Genomic DNA, 19,651 nt, shown 5'->3' on the forward strand with positions numbered 1-19,651 from the left:
CCGCAGAGATGGAGTCGTTCGAGAAGCGCTTCCGCCGATGGGATGTCAAATTCCGCACAGGCAAGCGAGGTCTGATACACAAACCATGTGCTGTCTGGCGAGGGTTCCGCTGATATCGCACCGATAGAGAGTATCCAGAGTAGAAGGTCGGGACAATGCTGCCACTCGGTACGAATAGTGCAGTTCAGCGCTTTCTCCAGTCGCTTGCTCGCTGCAGAGTGGAGCAGATGAACATGAGACTGTAGCTTAAACGCTTCGGTCGTCCGCACCGTAAAGATGAGTAGCGCAACACATAGCGCGTCTTCGAGAGGGGTGACAAGATGTTCGTTCTTGCGCAGCCATGTTAGCAGAGAGCACTCCAAGACGCATGCAAAGTTCTGAATATCGAGAGGGTCCAGAGGGCTCTCAGGATCACCGAACCAGACGTTCAGGTCGGCAATCAGGGAAAGTACCAATTCCACCAAGGCATTGAGTGGTTCTTTGATACCCGCATTCCGACAATAATCAGTCAGATGTTGAGAAATGTTCGATTCGTAGCCTGGTGGATGACGTGGAAAGCCTGCTGTGCTGATGAAATCCAATGTAGAGGGGCTTGGCGCTTGGAAATCGTTAATAGCGTGAGCGGTCGAATGCCTGATGCTCAGTAAGCACATGCCAAACCGGTTCTGGACAGAACGCGGAAGTAGAGGCTACACACCAAAGCATAAAGGCCTGAAGAATGCGATTCGTTTTGATTGCTCCCAGTCCTCCACGCAGCTGCACCATTCTCTGCAACCCCGTTCGATGGATCTCGAGTTGGACTGCGTGGTCTTCGTGTAAATCGAAAAACGGCATACGGAGACTCTCCTCTATGGTGAGTAAGTTGAACACTGCACCAATGTTTGCGTCCGATGTCCCATCCGGTGTCAGTATCGCTGCATTGACAGCCGCAATAGCCTGTGCTCGATGGTGCAAGATTGCGTCGATGGTATCTTTTCCAAACACCCAAGCGTGCAGCGCGACCGTAGCAAGCAGACTGTGCATGAAGCCTGGATTACTTATCGCCGTGCCGAACCAGTCCGACTTCATCAGAGTAGAACGATGCCGGACGTCGACGGCGATGATACCAGGCGCCATCTCCGTGGAAACTACACGGTCCAAGTCAGCTTTTTAGTACCAACAATGCCGGGCATTGAGATGTTTGGCGCCATGCAATCGGATGCAATCTAGACTTCGCACTCTCAACGCCGTTGTACAGGGTTGTCGTGCCACGAACCCAGCGAACTGGAATGTCTTGATGGAAGGAGAGATGCAGGGACAGCCACTTACAATGCTTCAACAGCTCCGACACGCTGCGGGTTACTTCGACGGATGAAGTCCGAAAAGGATCGAAAAGCTGATTGTTTGGGTCTTCTGCAGGCGCCGCAGGCTTGACCAGCAAACATCTTTGGCAGAATCCCTCACCCGGGCGGCACAGGAAAATCTGACACTCTGGGCAAACGTCCCTCTTCGCTATCGCATAATCTTCAGACTCTGGGGAAGAAAAGTAATCAGACCTGTTCGCAACAATTGGAGGGCTTGGCGTCGCCTTGTTTGACGTAGACGCACATGTACTGTTAGGACTTGCGCTTTCCGAGCTTCCAGTTTTCCTTTGCTTCGCAGCATGTTTGCTTGTTGACCATGGGTTTTTCCTGCGGGCGTTCTGCATGACAAAAGAACGAGCATTGCGACGACCTTGGCGAGACGTCTTCGCTTGAGCTGCGTCGACGAACAAAAAGTCTCGCTGATCAGACATTGTCGGTCAGAGCCACCCGGTCTCCCTTTGGTGGCTCCTTCAGGCCCTCCAGCGGTTCTTCCCGTTACAGAACTAGCAATATGCCGTATTGTCCTGTTCAGAGAGGATGTAGATGGTGGGGCTTAGCAGGGTGTAGCCGGGACGACGTTGCGCGTGGTGACTAGTCCAGACTTTCCCAGTCCATGCTCGCGGGTCAACATTTTGGTACCGACATGTGCCGTGACGACGTTGGGCTGCGGCGGTATCGTCCTTGGTGTTACTGGAGGCGATGGAGGGGCGCGAGACGTGAAACTATCAAGGACCCGATTCGTGTTAGGCTGCAGAAGCGAAGTCGGGTGTGACGGGGTGCCTGCGCCGATGCCAATCTCTCGAATGATGATGCAGCTGCGCCGTCCCAAACCTGTACGCCAGATAGTTCCACGACACAGCGAACAACGCAGGGTCTCTGTCTATATATGTAGACGATGGAGCTCGCGGATCGCTGTTACCGAAGGATCAAAAATAGCACCGGCCACGGCCGGTGGCTAACGTTGCGTGATGTTTAGAGGACCTGCTGTCCAGAAAACTGGAGATGGACATGAAAGACGCCACAACCGATGCTAACAGGAGCCGGGGCACGGTAGTCTCCTATGATACAAGGCAGACTCTCAAGCGTGGGCCCGGACCTTGTATGAATACTAGATCTTCGATTGTCGGTAGCATGACATCTGAGGTTCGCGATATACCAGGTATGACGCACCCCTGGCTTTCGGCGCGTTCGGAAATACTTTTTTGTCCAGAGTGTATGCTGGACCCCCGAACACACGTACAAATAGGTTTGCAGTCCGAAAGGAAATGAATCTGTCGGAATGCGGACCCGACGAGGACGTGAATAGGTGAAAGGCCGAGGAACAATAGAGGCTCCGGACCCCGGCACCTACTGGGCAAGCGCGACGGAACCGCGCGTACCTCAATGCTCGGAAGCTCTGTCAACCACCGCCATGCAGGCAGACGGCATTCTAGCAGGTACGACATGGCTGCTTATTCTGCTGACTGTGGCGCCCGTATACTGACCACGTCATTGTAACATAGGCCTTTCGGAAATACCTGCGCATGTCCTCCACGCGGAATTGCTCCGAAGACAGCAAGACAACGATGAGCGGCCAGAATGCGGGAGCAAAGGGGCAAAGGGCTACTACAACACACCCATACATGTATTCGCCTTGTTCTTAATACTCACACTTAGTACTGCGGGTTCGTACGTTTCTTCGCATACCTTCCAATGCACTGCTGACCGTCTCACAGCTTGCTCCTTCCCCGTGGTCGTCAAGCGCTTTCCTTCGATACCCGTCCCCCACCAATTCCTCTTCATATCTAGACACTTCGGCACGGGTGTCCTTATCGCGACTGCCTTCGTCCATCTCCTGCCTACCGCCTTCGAATCCCTCACCGACCCATGTCTACCCCCGTTCTGGAACAAGGGCTACTCGGCCATGCCGGGCTTAATAGCCATGACATCAGTCTTTGTAGTAGTGGGCGTGGAGATGTTCTTCGCATCGAGGGGAGCAGGTCATTCGCATTCGACTGGCTACGAAAACCTAAGCCTTGACGATCACGCTGCGGCGGCGCGCCCGGGCCATAAGAGGAGCCATAGCTATGGGAGGTTCAGCAACGGCACACCAAGAGCGAACGGCCACATACCGGGCATCATGCTGCACGATGTCGAATCTTCAGCCAATCTGATGGCAGGCCGATCGCCGTCCTTCTCTCTGGCATCGCCGATGACGCCCAATGATTCGATAAGCCGGAAGTCCATTGACGACGACAATGACTCAGATCTTGAGATAAGCAGAGAAGAGCTCGCCCGTCAGGATGAGGAGAACTCAGAAGACGAGTCTCGCCTGCTGCCTGGTCCACATGCTCACAATCGTGTTCGTCAACCCTGCGGCGAATCCTCTGAAGATGTGGAGAAAACCGAAGCCCAGAATAAGAAATTGCTCCTGCAATGTCTGCTGCTCGAGGCTGGAATTCTCTTCCACTCCGTCTTCATAGGCATGGCTCTCTCAGTCGCTACTGGTACCGCCTTCATCGTCTTCCTCATAGCCATCTCGTTCCACCAAACCTTCGAAGGCTTCGCACTCGGCTCCAGAATCAGCGCCATTCGCTTTCCAGCCGGATCGCCGAAACCGTGGCTAATGGCTCTAGCCTACGGAACCACCACACCCATTGGCCAGGCGATAGGTCTGGCTATACACACCCTGTACGATCCAGCAAGTGAAGCTGGCTTACTAACCGTGGGATTCATGAACGCCATATCCAGTGGCTTGTTGCTATTCGCTGGCTTGGTGGAGCTCATTGCTGAAGATTTCTTGAGCGACGAAAGCTACGTGACGTTGCAGGGGAAGCGGCGACTACAGGCCTGTGCCAGTGTCGTAGCAGGGGCGTTGTTAATGGCACTAGTCGGCGCATGGGCATAGTTCCCAACGTTCTCTTCTTGTATATTCTAAGCGCATCATGCATATATCTGGCGTTATGGCTGGTCACATGCAGGCTAGCCTGCTTCGTAATCATAATCACCAGTGACTTTCGCAGAAGCCTCGGTTGGCTTGATGTCGTTGTATAAGTGCGTATCGCCACATCCACGGATGCAATGTTACATTACGGACTTGTCCGTTGCCTTCTGAGTTTACTTTTCGACCTCCTCTTGTTCTTCGGTGCTTCCTACTCTGTACAGACCTTCGGCACCGCCGTCTCCATGATCATTCCCGATGCCAGCTTCCTTCTCCAATGCTTTGCATCGCCTTACTAAGTCGCTCACATGAGCATCTCCGCTATTGTAGCTCAGACCAAGCAGTGCAGTCTCTAGGTTGTAGAGGTATTCCTTGTTCTCGCCACTCGGACCTTTGCCTGTGATAGAGTCAGTATAACAAACCATGGCAGATGAGTCAAGTCCAGCCGATGAAAGAATAAGATGGAACATACTCTCCAAAATCTTCCTCGCCAGCGCATCAGGATCCTGCGCACCCAAAAACTGTGGATTCTCCGGTAACCCAATATAAACCAAACATCTAACACTTCCCGCCTCCTCTCTCACGGCGATGGTGTTAGTGGCCTTGATGCCAGCCCGCATGCCAGCTTCGGCTTCAGTTGGTTCGGAATCGTGCGGCGGAGACGTGACCTCTGAGGTGCTGATAGCAGGATGGAACGGCGTGAATTGGATCGAATACCCGTTTATCTCGCGAATATCAAGGTACTGGCGTACTTCCTGCACCTTGTCGGCCGGGATGTGGTATGCGGCGCCCCAAACGCGTTCGGTGGACTCATGCTGTTCCTCTTAGTGCCAGGCTTTCTTGCATAGGCAGATCTGGGCATACAGCCGCAAGTTGAGCAGATCGAATAACAACGAACGATGAACTTACAGTATCCGTCAAAGTCTCCCAATGCGCTTTATCAATCAACGTGACAACGCGTCCCGGAGCTTCGGGCGTACCGCGGTGATCTTCACTGTAGTCACCTCCGTATTAGCCATTACTCCAACCCCGCTTTCTCCACGATTCAGTTGGAGAGTCTCTATGCATACCTCGCCTACATACGATCGTCAGTCAAGAACCGTTTTTTATCGTACCATATCGTGCCACCAGCCAAGGAAAATACACATACCTGCCAAAATCTCCTCACGTATCCTTCAATGTATCCGGGAATTCGCTGGTCTGGATTTCCACTGTCAGATCAAGGAATGGCTCTCTCTTTGAGACGGAAGGTCAAGATGGCATGTTTGCTTTTCGTTCGACATGCCATGTTCGGGCCGTACCGTAGTGTGGCGGTGGTTTCCATATCAAGCTCCTACGACCGAGGCGTTAGCTTTTCGGCTAAACGTGTTCGAAAACGCATAGGCAGGTAATACCCGTATCCAAAGATCCAGAAGTCGTCGTTGCTGCCGAACGTTTCAATTTCGTTTTGATGGTCCGCCATGGTCGATGATGAAAGCTCGCTGCGAATCCGATGTCCGCTTGAGGTAGGACAAGTCTGTTCTTAACGTTTCCTCAAGGTGCCGTAGTGCTAGATTATTTGTGGGGCTCTTTGCAAGGAACTTCGGGACGATAGGTAAGCAGTAGAGAGGCGCGGAACAGCATTTCGGGAATGATTGTCGTTGTGAAAATGTTGGGTTGGTTGCTGCGTTGGCAGCCTATATACAGACACTTATACAGATACAGGTACAGGTACAGAATCCTACGATCCGCCGGCAGCCCGGCTCATGAAGAAACCCTTCAACGGGCCCATTGCATCGACTGCTCTCAATCCGAGACTTCGTAGCCCTACGAGTGGACCCGACTCGACGCTATACAGACGATGCAATTTATCGCACACGCCCAGCATCGCATTATTCTCCGCATACCGTTCACTGGTATAGCTCTCCAACGCCAATGTCGATCCGATGTCTTGTCCGGTCTGCACTGCATGTGATATCGTTCGTACAAGCGCTGCAGCATCACCTTGGCCTTGGTTCAGACCTTGACCTGCCAGTGGATGTATCGTGTGCGCGGCGTCACCCACCAGTGCGACTCGTTCACCAGTGTAGGTATCGGCGTGCCGCATTCGAAGTGGGAAGGACGCGACTGTGCCGTCTTGCACGTGTGCTACTCGCATCGGTATCGCGTGTTCGTCGACGGGTGTATGCTTCTCTCGCCATGCTACCTCCTCTGCCTGTCCGGACGAGAGGGTATGTAGGTACTCCAGGTCTGTTGGCGAAAGTCGGAAACCCGCGTTGACCATTGCGACGAAATCGGCCTGTGACAGTGCCTTGAGCTTCGCAGCACGTTCCGGCGTGGTACTCCATACGAGTGTCGACATGTTGCCTGGAAGTGGCAGCATAGCGATTGGGCCGGTTGGCAAGAACCGCTGGTATGCAATCTTGTGGTCTGGACCGCCCCAACCTTGCCCTTCGAGCTTCAGACTAGCCACCACACCATGTCTGCTATAGTCGAAGCCTCGTGACTCGATGTCCGCAAATGTTCGCACTGGGCTGTTCGCACCGTCGGCTCCAACCAACAGCCTAGCAGCCAGTGTCTTCCCATTGGACAGCGTGAGGATAGGCCACGACGAGAAGTCCATCTTCTCTGTATCCGTACCCAGGTCTATCGAGTTGACCTTTGTAGATGTGTAGAAATCGACACCACCCAGTTGTTCGAGCCGGCTTAGTAGAGCGGTGACCGTGTTGACGTTTTCGATCATGTAGGCGATTGTTGTAGGCTGAGACGGGTTGCGAGGCGTGAGGAGAGGTTTCGCTGTATGCCAATCGAAGGATATCCGTGCATCGGTGACGCCGTCCCAGACTTGCATTTCTTGGTATGGTTGCACTCGGGGTGTGTTGACATGCGCCCATGCTCCGATTTCTACACCGCGCATGTCAGAGTAGAACTGTTGAACATCTAACACGTTTATTCGTACCCTGCAAGTTCTTCACAGAAGCTGGAGTGAGGGAGCTGCATCTATTCGAAAAGCTCTCCAAAGTCGCATCTTGTGGCAGTCGACTTTTGTGTAGATCTTGGCCCTCGATGAGCGCAACCTTGAGCCCACTTGTGATTGGCGATGCTTTCAGTCCCGTCAGGAGACTCAATCCTGCCGGGCCGCCTCCTACGCAAACGACATCGTAGACCTCTGGCGCAGTTGCGGAGCTCGAAGCAAACCTCCGCTGAGGCCGCAGATGGACCCAGACCGCCGATCGTGACGAAAAAGCCCTGGGCCCTCTTGGTAATATTCGAGGCGGCATCACGAGCCTTTGAAGACTATCGTGACATGGACGGACGTATTCGATTCGCGAACCGCGAAAGTCGGAATGGTGGTGTCATCATGCTGTGTTTGACATGTTTGCAGCCAGACACGCTAAGATTATGTCATCAAGGCAAGTCGCGTCGACCTGCCGCGATGTTAGCGCCGGCTTCTTCCACCTTCCAAGGTTCTCCACAGCCAAACCACAACCACATCTTTGCTTCCAATTGAAATCCTCGGACCCCTTCCAAGGATACTTCTGACGACGATGACGACTGAAGGCTTACGAGTTCCATTGATGCTAACGGCTATCCAAGGTGCAACGTCTCTGCAGCTGATGTTCACACCCCTCAATTGATCATCTGGCAGTTGCCCAGTGCCAGGCAGTGGTTACTGTCATTGAGCTACTCAGGATCTCATACCATTCCCTGCGGTTTCTCAGTTCCTTCGCACTCGAATTCTTCGCAGCCTCCCTGATCAATGCTGTTTGGTCATCCAGTATAACTTCCGTGGTGGTAATCATGACGATAATGCCTGTATCCTGCAGGGTGTCGCCCGTTGACTATGATAGGCACGGTAGTTTTTCACCTAAGTCACCACGGCAGCGGTCTTTACCATGGCACTGCTGTATGACGGGTGACTCTCATAGGCTAGTCTTCCCAGGAACGCTCGAGGCGCACACTGCTCTCGCGTGCGTGTGCAGCGTGCAGCGTGCAGGGCCTTCTTATCTGCTCCAGATTGCTTCGCTGGACTTCCAAATCGCGACTAACCACACAAACTGTTGTTTAGTCAATTCCGTACGATTGCATCAACAATCTGGTATCTTTCAACCGACCTCCATTGGTGGAGTTCATTGGTACAAGTAAAGGACTTTGGTCATTGGCGGCACCAGCATGCTCTTGCTGATCGTACCGTACTTATCGCTAGGCTATTAAAGTAACAAGAGTCATCAGACTATCGAGTACTGGTATCGGTCAACAAAATTCTTGTCTGCTTCGCTCTCATTGTCATCTCTGCCATCAGTTCCTAGCTTTCCAATGCTATGACATCTCAAGCACCTGGCAACACACCTCCCGACGAGCCTTGCGTAATTTTCAACATCAGCGAAACAGAGGTGGACCCAGAGTTCTTCCAATTACCATACCCTCCAAAGCTTTCATTGAAACGACAAGTATCGGAATCATTCCTCCAAACGCGTGGCTACATCAAGAAACAAAGAAGAATACACTCGAGCGGTCGTGAGACAGCGATCGACTGTCCTTGCTTGCCACCGCCAGCGTACAACATAGCCATGACCGGGGCCAGTTCAAACTTCCACAGTGCTTACTCTACCCTGCCTACCACACCCCCTACACCCGAAAACGAAACTCATCCACGAAGACCATCACAAGTCACCGAGATCATAGAGAAGGTCAACGCAAAGCTTAGGCGCCTCTTTGGTAGTCGAAGGGGATCCGTCGAGGATATACACACATCATTCAACGCTACTGTCAGCGAGCGACCGAGTGTGTTTCATACGCTGAGTGGACCACCAGAGGAATCGCATATCCAGCGTTATCCCGGAGATGTCGTTGGGATGAGTGCGGCTTCCCTACCAAATGTAAGGGAATACTTTCATGTCAATGGCGAAGTAGGCTTGGCTGCTTCCATATCACTGCTAACTGATACACCCTTAAGACAAAGTTTCAGGCGAGACGAAGAAACACCATGCAAACACAGTCGAACTGCGACTTACACTACGATGGAGATGGCGAACTGGAGCAGCTTCATAGCCTCCAGTCTTATAGTACGCAAAGTACGAGATATGGAGGACGAAAGCGGAAAGACTCCCAATTCAGCTTTAGCGATTTGTTGCGACCTCGACGATTCAGCAAAGCAGAGAAAGGCAAGGGACGGATGGAATACGATGAAGAAGTTGAATCAACCTCTCAAGACCAACTCCTCCATACTGATCGAGAGACCTCGTCGGATCCAGTGAAGCGCCCTCTAACGGAATACGGGACTTTACCTCTTGTACCATCTGACCAGCATGCTGGCCCTTCAACGCCGTCGTCAGCTGCAGTATCACCGATGGAACAAACCATAGCCATAAGGCCCAAGCCTGCCATACCTTCAAGGCAAATGCCCACAGCAAGAAAAGTGAGCGTGCGTCTTGTACCACCTACACCTGCGCCTCCACGCGTTCAGCGGCGGTCATCGACCAGCTCCACCGCCTCCTCCTCGTCAATCTCCAGTTTCGACTCTACCAACCCCATGCCTGTAGCAACCAGCATTTTCCTCCAACGCGCCCGCGACATCGTGAACACACCCGGCACGGCCACAATCGAAGTAGGAGCAAACGGGCACTCTCAACCCATCTCCATCCCATCTTCCCACCACAACAGCCGCCGCTCGTCCATACTCCCAGAAGGCTCAGCACGACCTCTAGACGACTCACCCACTCTGCCTCCCTCCCTCACCTCATCAACAGCGGAACTCCTCCGTCATGGCGACCGTCCAGATACAGCACCTTCTTCACCCCCGCTCGATCCTACTCTTGTTCCTTCGCTGGATACCATGCAAACCCTGCATCTAGGCCCGCCTCAACGAGCTCTGCTCCAGCGATCGGTATCGAGTAGTTCATCACGCATGTTCCACGTCTCCGTCGAGCATCTTTCTACGCCTACGCCCGCACAGCCCGTCTCGAGATTCAGTGCGTGTTCGTCTCTGGCCAGCAAACCTGCAGAACCCATTTCGCGGTTCAGTGCGTGTTCTTCTCTGGCTAGCAAGTATAGTTCAGCCGTGGAGCATGTAGATGATACGCCGGATTTTAGTATCACGCATCCTGCGCCTCCAAGCCCTGTTCCCTCTTCCTCGCCGGGACTGGAAGCGGTACCATCGCCTGTTAAGCGACGGACTGGAAGTTTGGAGGGGAGTCAGGATCTACGTGCTGTGTATATTGAGCAGGGAAGAGCGAGCGTTATAACCTGTCCTCCGCGACAGCGAAGTCCGAGGAAGAGTCTACAGGGGAGGTGTTGGTGGGACGAATCGCCCCCAAAAGTGTATCTCTAGGTTTGTGTGGTGTTATTCGGGTTGTGCCTCTGGTTCATATGTAAATTGAACCTATCACAGTGCATAGTCACGTAGCACATAGGAAGACATAGTAGTTCCTCATCCACGACACCTCGGCGTTCAATGTATTACAACAGCATACTAGATAATGCTACCTCTGCCCCTAGGGCCAGTGAACCAACGTCCCATCACCATCATCCATTACAAATATACGCCATGAACCCCATGCAGTACAACCAAAGACAAAGCCTTGCCAGGCTGTCATGTAAAATGAGCGAAAAGGCCCAAGCTGGGTATCGAGCTAACCGAAAGGACTGGTGATGCTTTTTATGCAGAAGACGCTATGCATGAAGAAAGGACAGAAGATGGACGAAGCTTAGATTGCGCGGCGAGATTGTGTGGTCCTAGATTTTACAAGAGGACGGCGAAGCCGAGGAAGACGCTGCCGAAGACGGCGGCGAGGCCGAGGCCAGCGTTGGGCATGGAGATGGAGCCAGCGCCGCCTTGGTCGTTGGAGCCTCCGTTGTTGTTGCTGTCGCTAGAGCCGGTCTCAGAGGCACCGCCGAAACCGGTCACGGGAATGGTGTTTGAGGCGGAGCCGTCGGTGCCGGTGGCGGCGGCGGTGGAGGCCATGGTGGTGGGGAGGGAGGTGTTGCCGCGGTACGGGTCTTGAGCTCCGCAAGGGTGGTCCTCACTGTTGTCATGTTAGTTGTGTTTGTGATGAGTGACTGGATAGAACGTACCGGCAAGCGCTCTGGCAGCTGTTGTCGCCGTTGCAGTTCTCGACGCAAGTGTTTCCCCATTGTTGGCAGATGAAGTATGGCAGTGTCTGGGAGTACTCTGTGATGTTGGGCGCGACACCGTTCTCACAGACGCAGGTGTAGGTCAAAGCGTCGGAGTCGCAGTCGTTCTGCTCGGTGGTCATGGAGTTGATGCCAGGCTGCTGGAGGCAGATGAGCGGGCATTGGGCCCTGTTCTGGTCACACCAGTAATCTGGAGGATGTTAGAGGACGCGTCGTGGGTCGAATGATAACTTCTACATACCCCTAGTAGACTGCTCAACCGTGTCGGGGTCGATGGTGTACGGGTAGTTCAGCTGGGGGGTGTCTTGAGCAGCGACCAGGCCAGTGAAGGCGGCGATGCTAAGGGCGAAGACGGAACGCATGTTGATGTTTGGGGAGGTGTTTGTTGACGGAGGATGAAGCGAGAGTATTAGATGATATACGGTCAGCGACAGACGGTGGACGGTCAAATACAAAAGTAAACCTCAACAGCGAAAGTGATGAAGAGGCTGGAGGGAAAGGCGGCGTCCGATATATAAAGGGAGGGATGTGTCGACGGGAAGTAATGAGCTAGCGGTCGTTCGAGATAGGAAAGTTCACGGTCCGGTACGTGCACCCCCGCCTACCTTCAGCCTACCTTCTCGCCCGGGACGATGCCTGTCGGGGACGGGTTGCCGTGACTCAAGCCATAGTACTGCGGTGGAGTCGGCGTGGAAAGGGCGGCATTCCGTGGAAGATGGCAGACTGCGTGATGGAAGTTTGGCATTAATCCCTCGGCCGGACAGGGATGGGATGGACGTGTGGTCGTATTGGCCACTGGCTGCAGCGACTAGTCGCTTCTCAGGGTCTCGCATCCTAGTCGGCTCTGCGCATCATTCGGTTGAGACGAGCGAGGCCAGCGCCGCCAATTCTCCAGACATCGTCAACAAGACACTAGACGCGACTGCATCTGGCTGCATGCACCGGCGAGCATATCTACCCCTCACACACCCACGCGGCATTCTAGATACCAACCGCCCTCCCGTTTGACGCGCCACCTGCCCAGCCATCTCCTGTAAATGGATGGAGCCGGCGAGCTTTGAAACTGGAGACCCGTCTTCGTCGCCAGCCCGAGATGGGCCAACCCCCGCCACCGTCACTGTGGTCCCACCCTACTGGCAATCCCACCAGCGCAATGCCTCGTATCTGAGCAGCTACTCTGCTGACAACGGCCGCCCCACCCCCATCGGCCTCGAGGACCATACGGATGAGGACTCGGACCACTGCAAAGTCCTCTGGGCCAAGGGTGTCACGATAGATGATTACGTTGTCATCAGCGGGCCGTCACCGGGCTTTGGAGCTTACGTCGTCTTTAATTGTACGGTCGAGACACTGGATGTAAGTTCCCAGCCGCATGGAGATGCGCTAGCCTGCCCGGCGATGTCCTCGCAGCCAATCATCTGCGCGAGATTGTTTTTCAAAAAATGGTTTCATGCAGAGGGCCCGTGGTGGACTGCCATCTCCAAGTGATGAACCATCATGCATATGCTAACTGTGACAGGGTGGTCCCATGAAGATACGCAAGAGGTTGGCCATCTTCTGTCACTTTCGATTCCCTCTGCTGATCGTACCAGATACTCCGAGTTTGAAGATCTGCACACCAAGCTGCTCCAGACGTTTCCTCATGCCGCGGGTTCCATGCCGCACTTCCCACCCAAATCCGTAATATGTAAGTCACATGGCCGCCTGCAGCATCACTCCACCAAACAATATCGTGCTAACGCGTCGGGCATAGCTCGCTTTAGGCCCCGTTTTCTGGAAAAGCGGAAACAAGGACTCTCGTACTTTCTCAAGTGTGTTTATCGATAACAAAGCTAGCGCATATCGGCTGACTATTAATAGTTGCGTTTTGCTGAACCCGGAGTTTGCTGGGTCGCCCGTCTTGAAGGACTTTCTCTTCTCGTGATCGCGTGGCTTTGAGGTTGTATTGACACTGACGTTGATGTGTGAGTGGCATAAGAGTTGGATACGTTGTTGTTGATGATTGTGTGGTGTCAGGGTGTGCCCAGCTGCCATGCAAGTGAATCGTCATTGACATTTCTCAATTGCTTAATCTCTCAATCTCTCAATCGCACATACAAGGAAATGACCTCCTATAGTTAGTTCTAGCGTTCTAGCGAAGCGTTTGATGTTCAAGTTGATGTGATGTCGCCCACTCGTACTGATTGGCTACCAACGTCAGTGGCGCTACGCTTCCAAGTATCTCACATGCGCTGTACTGCAATTCGTTGAATAATCTTCTGATGTACATGGCGATATCGAGATGGGAAGGTCTGCTATAGGGCTTAATCCAACCTCATCCATATTTGCAGTGTCTGGGTGAGGCGTACGGGAGCGCCGTGGGTGCAGCAGCTCGTTTGGCAAACTGCGCGGGCTCTGCCACTCGACGACCCCCTAACGGCTCGCGTTTTGGCACATCTCAGCGCGACATCAATGGCAGCTCCACAATGAATAGCTGAAAGATGACCCAGCGAATCGCGAATGATCTCAAGTCTGATCACTACCATGGCCAACGCCGTTCGGCCTTCGCTGCTGCGGAGCTCGAATGAACGGCAGACCAGGCTCAACTTCCTGCCCGTGTCGCGCGATGACGCCCACCCACAAGCCCAGCGCAACCACAACCACGCGCCCGTCGCGACCAGACGGGCCTCGAAAAGCGGCCCTCTGCTTGCGCGCGCCGACGACGACGGCGCCGTCAAGCCCGTCGCCCACACGCCTGCAAAACCTCCGCCGCCTGCGCGCACCAGCAGCAGGAAGCGGCCAGCCACTGCCCTCGAGCCCGACGCGACCGACACGAGACCGCCGACCAAGATTACCGTTACACAACCACATGGCGAGCTGCTGCGCATCACCAATGGCGTCGCCGCGCCCCTGGGCATCGACGCCGACGACGTGCCCTCCGCGAGGTCCACGCCCCGGCCTGGCAGCTCCGGCAAGCTTGCTGCGCCCCCAGCTGTCCCCGCCCCGGCGTCCACAGCGTCCTCCACAACCACAGACAAGAGGAGCCTGCGGAGCCACGATGGAGGCTCGCGGCTGAAGAGCGACCTCGCCGTCTACTTTGCCAACTACGACGACATCATTGCCGGCGTGCCCAAAGAGGATGGTAGGTCACTGTCCCTGTCACATGTCACGATATAGCTCTGATCGCGTGCAGAATTTCTCGATGTCGACACGCCCATATACATCTTCGACGAGCCCATCAAGGCCAAGACTCCAGAGCCCCCGCGAAGCTCAGTAAGCCCGACGCGGTCGCGGAAAGCACGACACTCGTCCCCACCGCGCCATGCCTCGGATCCGTCAATACTCCCGTCCCAATCCTCGACCACATTCACAGTGCTCAACTATGCCTCCATAGCCAATGCCATCTCCCACAATGACGGCGAAGACCCGCTCGCCGACTCGGTATTTTTCACACAGCACCGACGTGCCGAGCGCAAGGAGAAGCAGCTGCGGAATATCGAAAAGGAGCGCGCCATGCACGAAAAGGTGCAACTGGAGAGACTCCTCGACGGACTGCAGGGCCCCGACTGGCTCAAGGTCATGGGCATAACCGGCGTGACAGACGGCGAGAGAAAGGACTGGGAGGCGAAGCGCGACTACTTTGTCCGGGAGGTAGAAGCCCTCGTCGACAAGTTCCGCGTCTGGAAAGAAGAGGAGAAGCGCTTGCGTGCTGAGAAGGAAGCAGCGCTCGCCGCGAGGGAAGAGGACGAAGAAGAGGATGGCGAAGAAACAGAAGACTCAGATAACATTGTAGTCCGCAGCCGCGACCCTCCACCACCACGACAGCAACCCAAAGAGCCCGAGCCACCGAAACCACGGCGGCCACCACGTCCCCATGGCTTCCTCCTCCCTTTTGTACCTCCCGAACCCGCAGCGCCGTTTAGCTCCTTTTACGCGAAACCACACCTCCGCGCCGCAGCCCTCGGAAAGCATAGACACGGGCGCAACGCATCCGCATTCGGCCAGCCCATACCTGAGTTCGCAGAGAAGGAGTTTGAGCTCCCGGAAGGTTTCATAGACCCGCAATTCCTAAAAGACAACGCGCGACAGAGACGGAGACGGAAGAGAGAGAGTGGTGTGAATACAGGGGCGGGCGCGAGTGCAAATTAGTGCTTTTCTTTCTTACTTACAACATGGGCCGGGGTTTCCAAGATTCTATACCCCTTATAAATACTGTCGAGCAAGTCGAAAGCTAGGGTTTCTGTGGCGTTTTTTGATAAGGCATGGGATTTGGAGGTGTGGGACTGAGTGAGGGTCTCAAGCCGAGTGTATACTAGCTGTGGAAATGGAATGATAAATCGTTCCGTTCTGAGATTGGGTGTTGCGGTGCTGGCGCGTGTGGACTGTGGGGTTGGCAGTGAAGAGATTGGTCTGTTTGAGGTGCCTACCTCTGTCGTTTGGCATAGTGCTGGTGCTGCTCATCATCGTCCAGTCTTTCGTCTTCCAGCCGCGGGTCTCACGTGCTCGGATTCCAATTTTGCGTATATAAATCAGTCTTTTCTGCATGTCTCCTCTTCTTCTTTTCAACACACAGCCTGCGGGCTTTTCTCCAAAACACACCAATAATCCGCGCATGGCTGGCTGCTTGGCCTGCCCTCTTCAACAAAACCATATCAAGGAACGATGATGACTTCTGGCCTGGTTCTTCTTCCTTCGAAACGATCTTCTTTTCAAAACACATCGTCACCTCTTCATGAGACTGTTTGGAACCTCCTTCTCTCCTACTTGAGAACCAACAAAAAAACCTCACCCAATTTCCATGTGGTGCTTTTCGGATCCGCTCCTTCCAGTGGTACGACAGGAAGACATCACCAAAATTCATCATAACAGAATCGATGTCTCGTTCCTGGTCCGCGAGTTCAAAAACTCCAACGTCTATGCCGTGTTGCGAATTACCTTCAAGTGTTGCCCAATACACATGGGTTGTGCACTCGCATCATTTTGGGGAACTCATGGTTTGCCGCCTACCGAAAAGAAATTCGCATCCGGATATGTGCTCTGGCTGTGTTTGTGGTCTTCAAATTCCAAAATAAGATTAGTGAAGACATATGGAGTGCTCATGTCGCCGTCCGCTCGATTGTAGGAAGGACGTGTTCGGGATCACTGGGTACTGGCTTAGCAGGGTCCACGGATATATAAACCCACCGTGTACCTTTCGGTCTCTCTTCTTCATACCACATCTTCTTCTTTATTACCAAAATAACGGCATTAGAATTGGATGACTGTGCGGTCTCCTTCTGCTCTCTCCAAAATATGAGAGTGAACAAAGTCATGGCTTCCGCTGTTCCGCCCTGTTCTGCAAGACCAAAACCTGATACCAGAAAGGCGATGCTTTGGTCTTTGTCTCCTGTTGTTTGTTAACAAATGAGCGTCAAACCATGAGCATGTCCTCCGCTGGTGTGACTTCGCTCTTACTCAAATTCGTTATCCCAGGCAGCTATGTGCTGAGTCGCCCGCGTAGGTGTTTCGTATATCGAGAACCTTGACTCCACTCTCATGGAAGCTTACCTGTGCAGCGTTCGCTGCGTGTTTCGTATTGGACAAGTGGAAATGGGTCGCTCTTCGCATCGAGCATGTTGCGTTGCGGTCTTTATGGTGAACGGTGATCAGTGAAGGATGCTTGAGTGATGCATCTGGGCGATTGCTTCATTCGGAAAGAGCCAGATCATCTCACACTCATCATTGCTAACGCCTGAAGTTTACGATGTCGGTGCTGTTCGCCGGTAGAGGTGCGCCTGCCCAATGCGGAAGGGGCAAAGGTCGTCAAATCCTATGCAAGGTCTGGTTACGCGTGAGAGGCACATGTTCGTTTCCTTTGATCTTGACACGATCGAATGGGGAATCCACAGGGACTTCATTCGCCATTGATGTAATTCACATTTGTGAAGTTTGCTCATGCGAAGATATACCTGGGTAATCAGCAGCTTAATGCCCGCACAGTCTGCGTACAATTGGAATTCTCTAAAATTGAAGGCTAGCCCCTGAGGCTGACCTCGCTGCATCTGCAAGAGATACATTCATTTGGATACGTGCATGACTTCATCTGCACATATCTGGCTTGGTTTCCAAAATGCAGTTTGGTTGTGCTCGCTTGTGGAGGGGCGCGCCTACTGAATGTGGAAGGGACAACAGTGAAGAGATCTCAGACCTCAGAACACTCACTCTCTTCCACCCACACCCACATTCTCACCACCCCCATTGATACGCTAATGGAGGATTTCCTCGCAGATGTCGAGGCGTACCGGCTCGAGCGCGAGTCGGCGCAACGACAAATAACAAACGCAATCCGGGACGCTCCCGAGCCCGGTCCAGGGTATCCGTCTCATGATGACCTCACAAAAGCCTCACGCCTGATGGGTATTCTAAGACCGATAGAAGACGACATCAAGACCAGAGCAAAGGTCACAGAAACAGCTGATCTGATAGCGGCACACGAGCGAGCACTCAGCGAACAGAAAAGTTCGCAGGAGAGTGAACGCGCAATCGCATTCGAAGAGCAGAAGCGTCTGCTCGAATGCGATCACCATAATGCGCTTCAGAAACAGAAGCAGCAATCTGACGAAGAACGAGACAGCGTTCTTCAGACACAGAAACAGCAGCTCGAGATCGAACATGACAACGCGCTTCAGGAACAGCAAGCGCAGTTCGAGCAGATTCAGAATGAGCTGCAAGAGGACAAAGAGGTTGCAACATCTGCCTTCAGAAGAGAAGTAGAAAGCAACGATGCCATCCTGCGGGAGTTGCTCGATAGGATCACGAGAGCTAGCCAGTATCTCAGCATCGAGCCACCAGAAGACATCGAGCTCAGCTGCAAGGTAGAGCAGACCGCTCTCCAAGGGAAGCTAACAGCCTCCAGAACTTACCGAGCAGTATTTGAGGAGTTGCGGTGTCGTCTCAGCATTCCTCTAGAACAATTGCCATCGTTTGAGGAGCTTCTTCCTCAAGAGCATAACGATGAAGCTACGTCACTTCTCACTAGCCAGGTGGACAGCACAGTCCAAGCCTGTGACAATACAGTCGACGCAGAGCAGCGCCGCAGTACCAATCTCCCATGCGCATCGCTCATCTCAAAGATGAAGGTCACAGAGCAGGTCAGCAGCACCTCCAGAGATATGAGAGGGCAGGTAATAGCGAACGACAAGTTGTCGGCCGAGGTCGTCACAAAGTTAGAGGCGTGCTTGGTCGCGAAAGACCAACACATTGAAGCCTTAACAAAGCGTCTCAGATTGCAGACGCAGGTGCTGGACGAGAGACACGTCCTACTAGAGCGGCTAGCAGATGCAGCTGCAGCATCAGTAGGGTAGAGTCAAGATGTCTTGCTGGTGCACTCGTGTGCGAAGAAGACCCCGTTCGTAGCTCAATTTGATAAACATTGATCCCATAGCATTCCTATTATGCAATATGAGCATGATACCGTGTCTAGTAATTTTGATGTGAAGAAACAAGTCTGACGCACCAACACACCCTCGCCCTCCCCCTTCACGTCTTCATGCAGACGTCTCTTGATACTCAAACCCGCGTAGTTGCATTTCCAACCCCACTCCAGCCATCTCAAAAACTCTTCTCAGTTCAACTGAGGCTTTGCAGTCCATCCGCTCGTACAATCTACCACTTAACCCAACAGCTTTCACCATCTCTAGTCCTTCTTCGACGGTGACAATGACGCCGCGCTTGATCTACTGCACCCCTGGCCCAGGTATACCTTAGTCCTTAGATCTTCGAAAGTGCTTTTGCGGATGAGAACCTTGCGCACGACGGAGTTGATCATACAGTAACTATCATGGTCCATGATGGAGGGGTTGGCGCGGAGGTTAGATCTTGTGTCTGAACAGTGCTTAGACGAAAACAACACACAACTCTATATACAACAATACAACTAATTTGCATTGAGCGCCCGTTCCGATAGAGATAGCACTAATCTCTCCACTACAATAACATGAGTGATTTCGCGGGTCAGGACATTGTGCACATACCAAAGCTTCTTCAGTGTACTCTTGGTTCGCCTAGGATGGAGTATATATGAGCGAGCTGGCTACATGGGTGGTATTCCCAGCAACGGGTTGATTGTGACATGTGTTTGCAGACTACGATGCTAATCACCGGTTGTCCTCGAGGTGCTGTTGATGAGGTTTAGAACTTCAATCAGACTCTGGACCACCTGTTCAATCACTGAAAATTGCATGTCGACCTCATAGTACACTATGAGCCACCTATTCGATCACTGAAAGTTGTATGTGGTATTCTGGCCGTTCACGAA

The 19,651-nt window shown here is 53.2% G+C and overlaps 6 protein-coding genes across 6 annotated transcripts; 3 read left to right on the forward strand and 3 right to left on the reverse strand.

Annotated features, from left to right (window-relative positions):
* Positions 1 to 2,754: 2,754 nt before the first annotated feature.
* Positions 2,755 to 4,230, forward strand: J4E78_010342 (uncharacterized protein; the record flags this gene model as incomplete). Its single annotated transcript, XM_049370920.1, has 3 exons — positions 2,755 to 2,779; positions 2,846 to 3,007; positions 3,059 to 4,230. The coding sequence occupies 3 exons, from the start codon at positions 2,755 to 2,757 to the stop codon at positions 4,228 to 4,230; spliced, it is 1,359 nt and encodes a 452-aa protein (XP_049217376.1).
* Positions 4,231 to 4,439: 209 nt separating this feature from the next.
* Positions 4,440 to 5,725, reverse strand: J4E78_010343 (uncharacterized protein; the record flags this gene model as incomplete). The annotated part of the gene is made up of 4 exons (XM_049370921.1): positions 4,440 to 4,660; positions 4,736 to 5,078; positions 5,173 to 5,257; positions 5,658 to 5,725. 4 exons carry the CDS (start codon positions 5,723 to 5,725, stop codon positions 4,440 to 4,442), a joined length of 717 nt encoding a protein of 238 aa, XP_049217377.1.
* Positions 5,726 to 5,983: 258 nt separating this feature from the next.
* Positions 5,984 to 7,523, reverse strand: J4E78_010344 (uncharacterized protein; the record flags this gene model as incomplete). The annotated part of the gene is made up of 2 exons (XM_049370922.1): positions 5,984 to 7,146; positions 7,202 to 7,523. 2 exons carry the CDS (start codon positions 7,521 to 7,523, stop codon positions 5,984 to 5,986), a joined length of 1,485 nt encoding a protein of 494 aa, XP_049217378.1.
* A 3,461-nt stretch (positions 7,524 to 10,984) lies between these two features.
* J4E78_010345 (uncharacterized protein) lies at positions 10,985 to 11,738 on the reverse strand (the record flags this gene model as incomplete). The annotated part of the gene is made up of 3 exons (XM_049370923.1): positions 10,985 to 11,267; positions 11,317 to 11,566; positions 11,618 to 11,738. The coding sequence occupies 3 exons, from the start codon at positions 11,736 to 11,738 to the stop codon at positions 10,985 to 10,987; spliced, it is 654 nt and encodes a 217-aa protein (XP_049217379.1).
* Positions 11,739 to 12,417: 679 nt separating this feature from the next.
* On the forward strand, positions 12,418 to 15,504 carry J4E78_010346 (uncharacterized protein; the record flags this gene model as incomplete). The annotated part of the gene is made up of 6 exons (XM_049370924.1): positions 12,418 to 12,732; positions 12,896 to 12,921; positions 12,969 to 13,063; positions 13,130 to 13,187; positions 13,866 to 14,497; positions 14,549 to 15,504. 6 exons carry the CDS (start codon positions 12,418 to 12,420, stop codon positions 15,502 to 15,504), a joined length of 2,082 nt encoding a protein of 693 aa, XP_049217380.1.
* A 2,099-nt stretch (positions 15,505 to 17,603) lies between these two features.
* On the forward strand, positions 17,604 to 18,698 carry J4E78_010347 (uncharacterized protein; the record flags this gene model as incomplete). Its single annotated transcript, XM_049370925.1, has 1 exon — positions 17,604 to 18,698. The coding sequence occupies one exon, from the start codon at positions 17,604 to 17,606 to the stop codon at positions 18,696 to 18,698; it is 1,095 nt and encodes a 364-aa protein (XP_049217381.1).
* Between the last annotated feature and the right edge of the window lie 953 nt (positions 18,699 to 19,651).

The sequence above is a fragment of the Alternaria triticimaculans genome, assembly GCF_023758025.1.
Source record: "Alternaria triticimaculans strain BMP 0046 chromosome Unknown scaffold_30, whole genome shotgun sequence".
NCBI classification, from domain to species: Eukaryota; Fungi; Ascomycota; class Dothideomycetes; order Pleosporales; family Pleosporaceae; genus Alternaria; species Alternaria triticimaculans.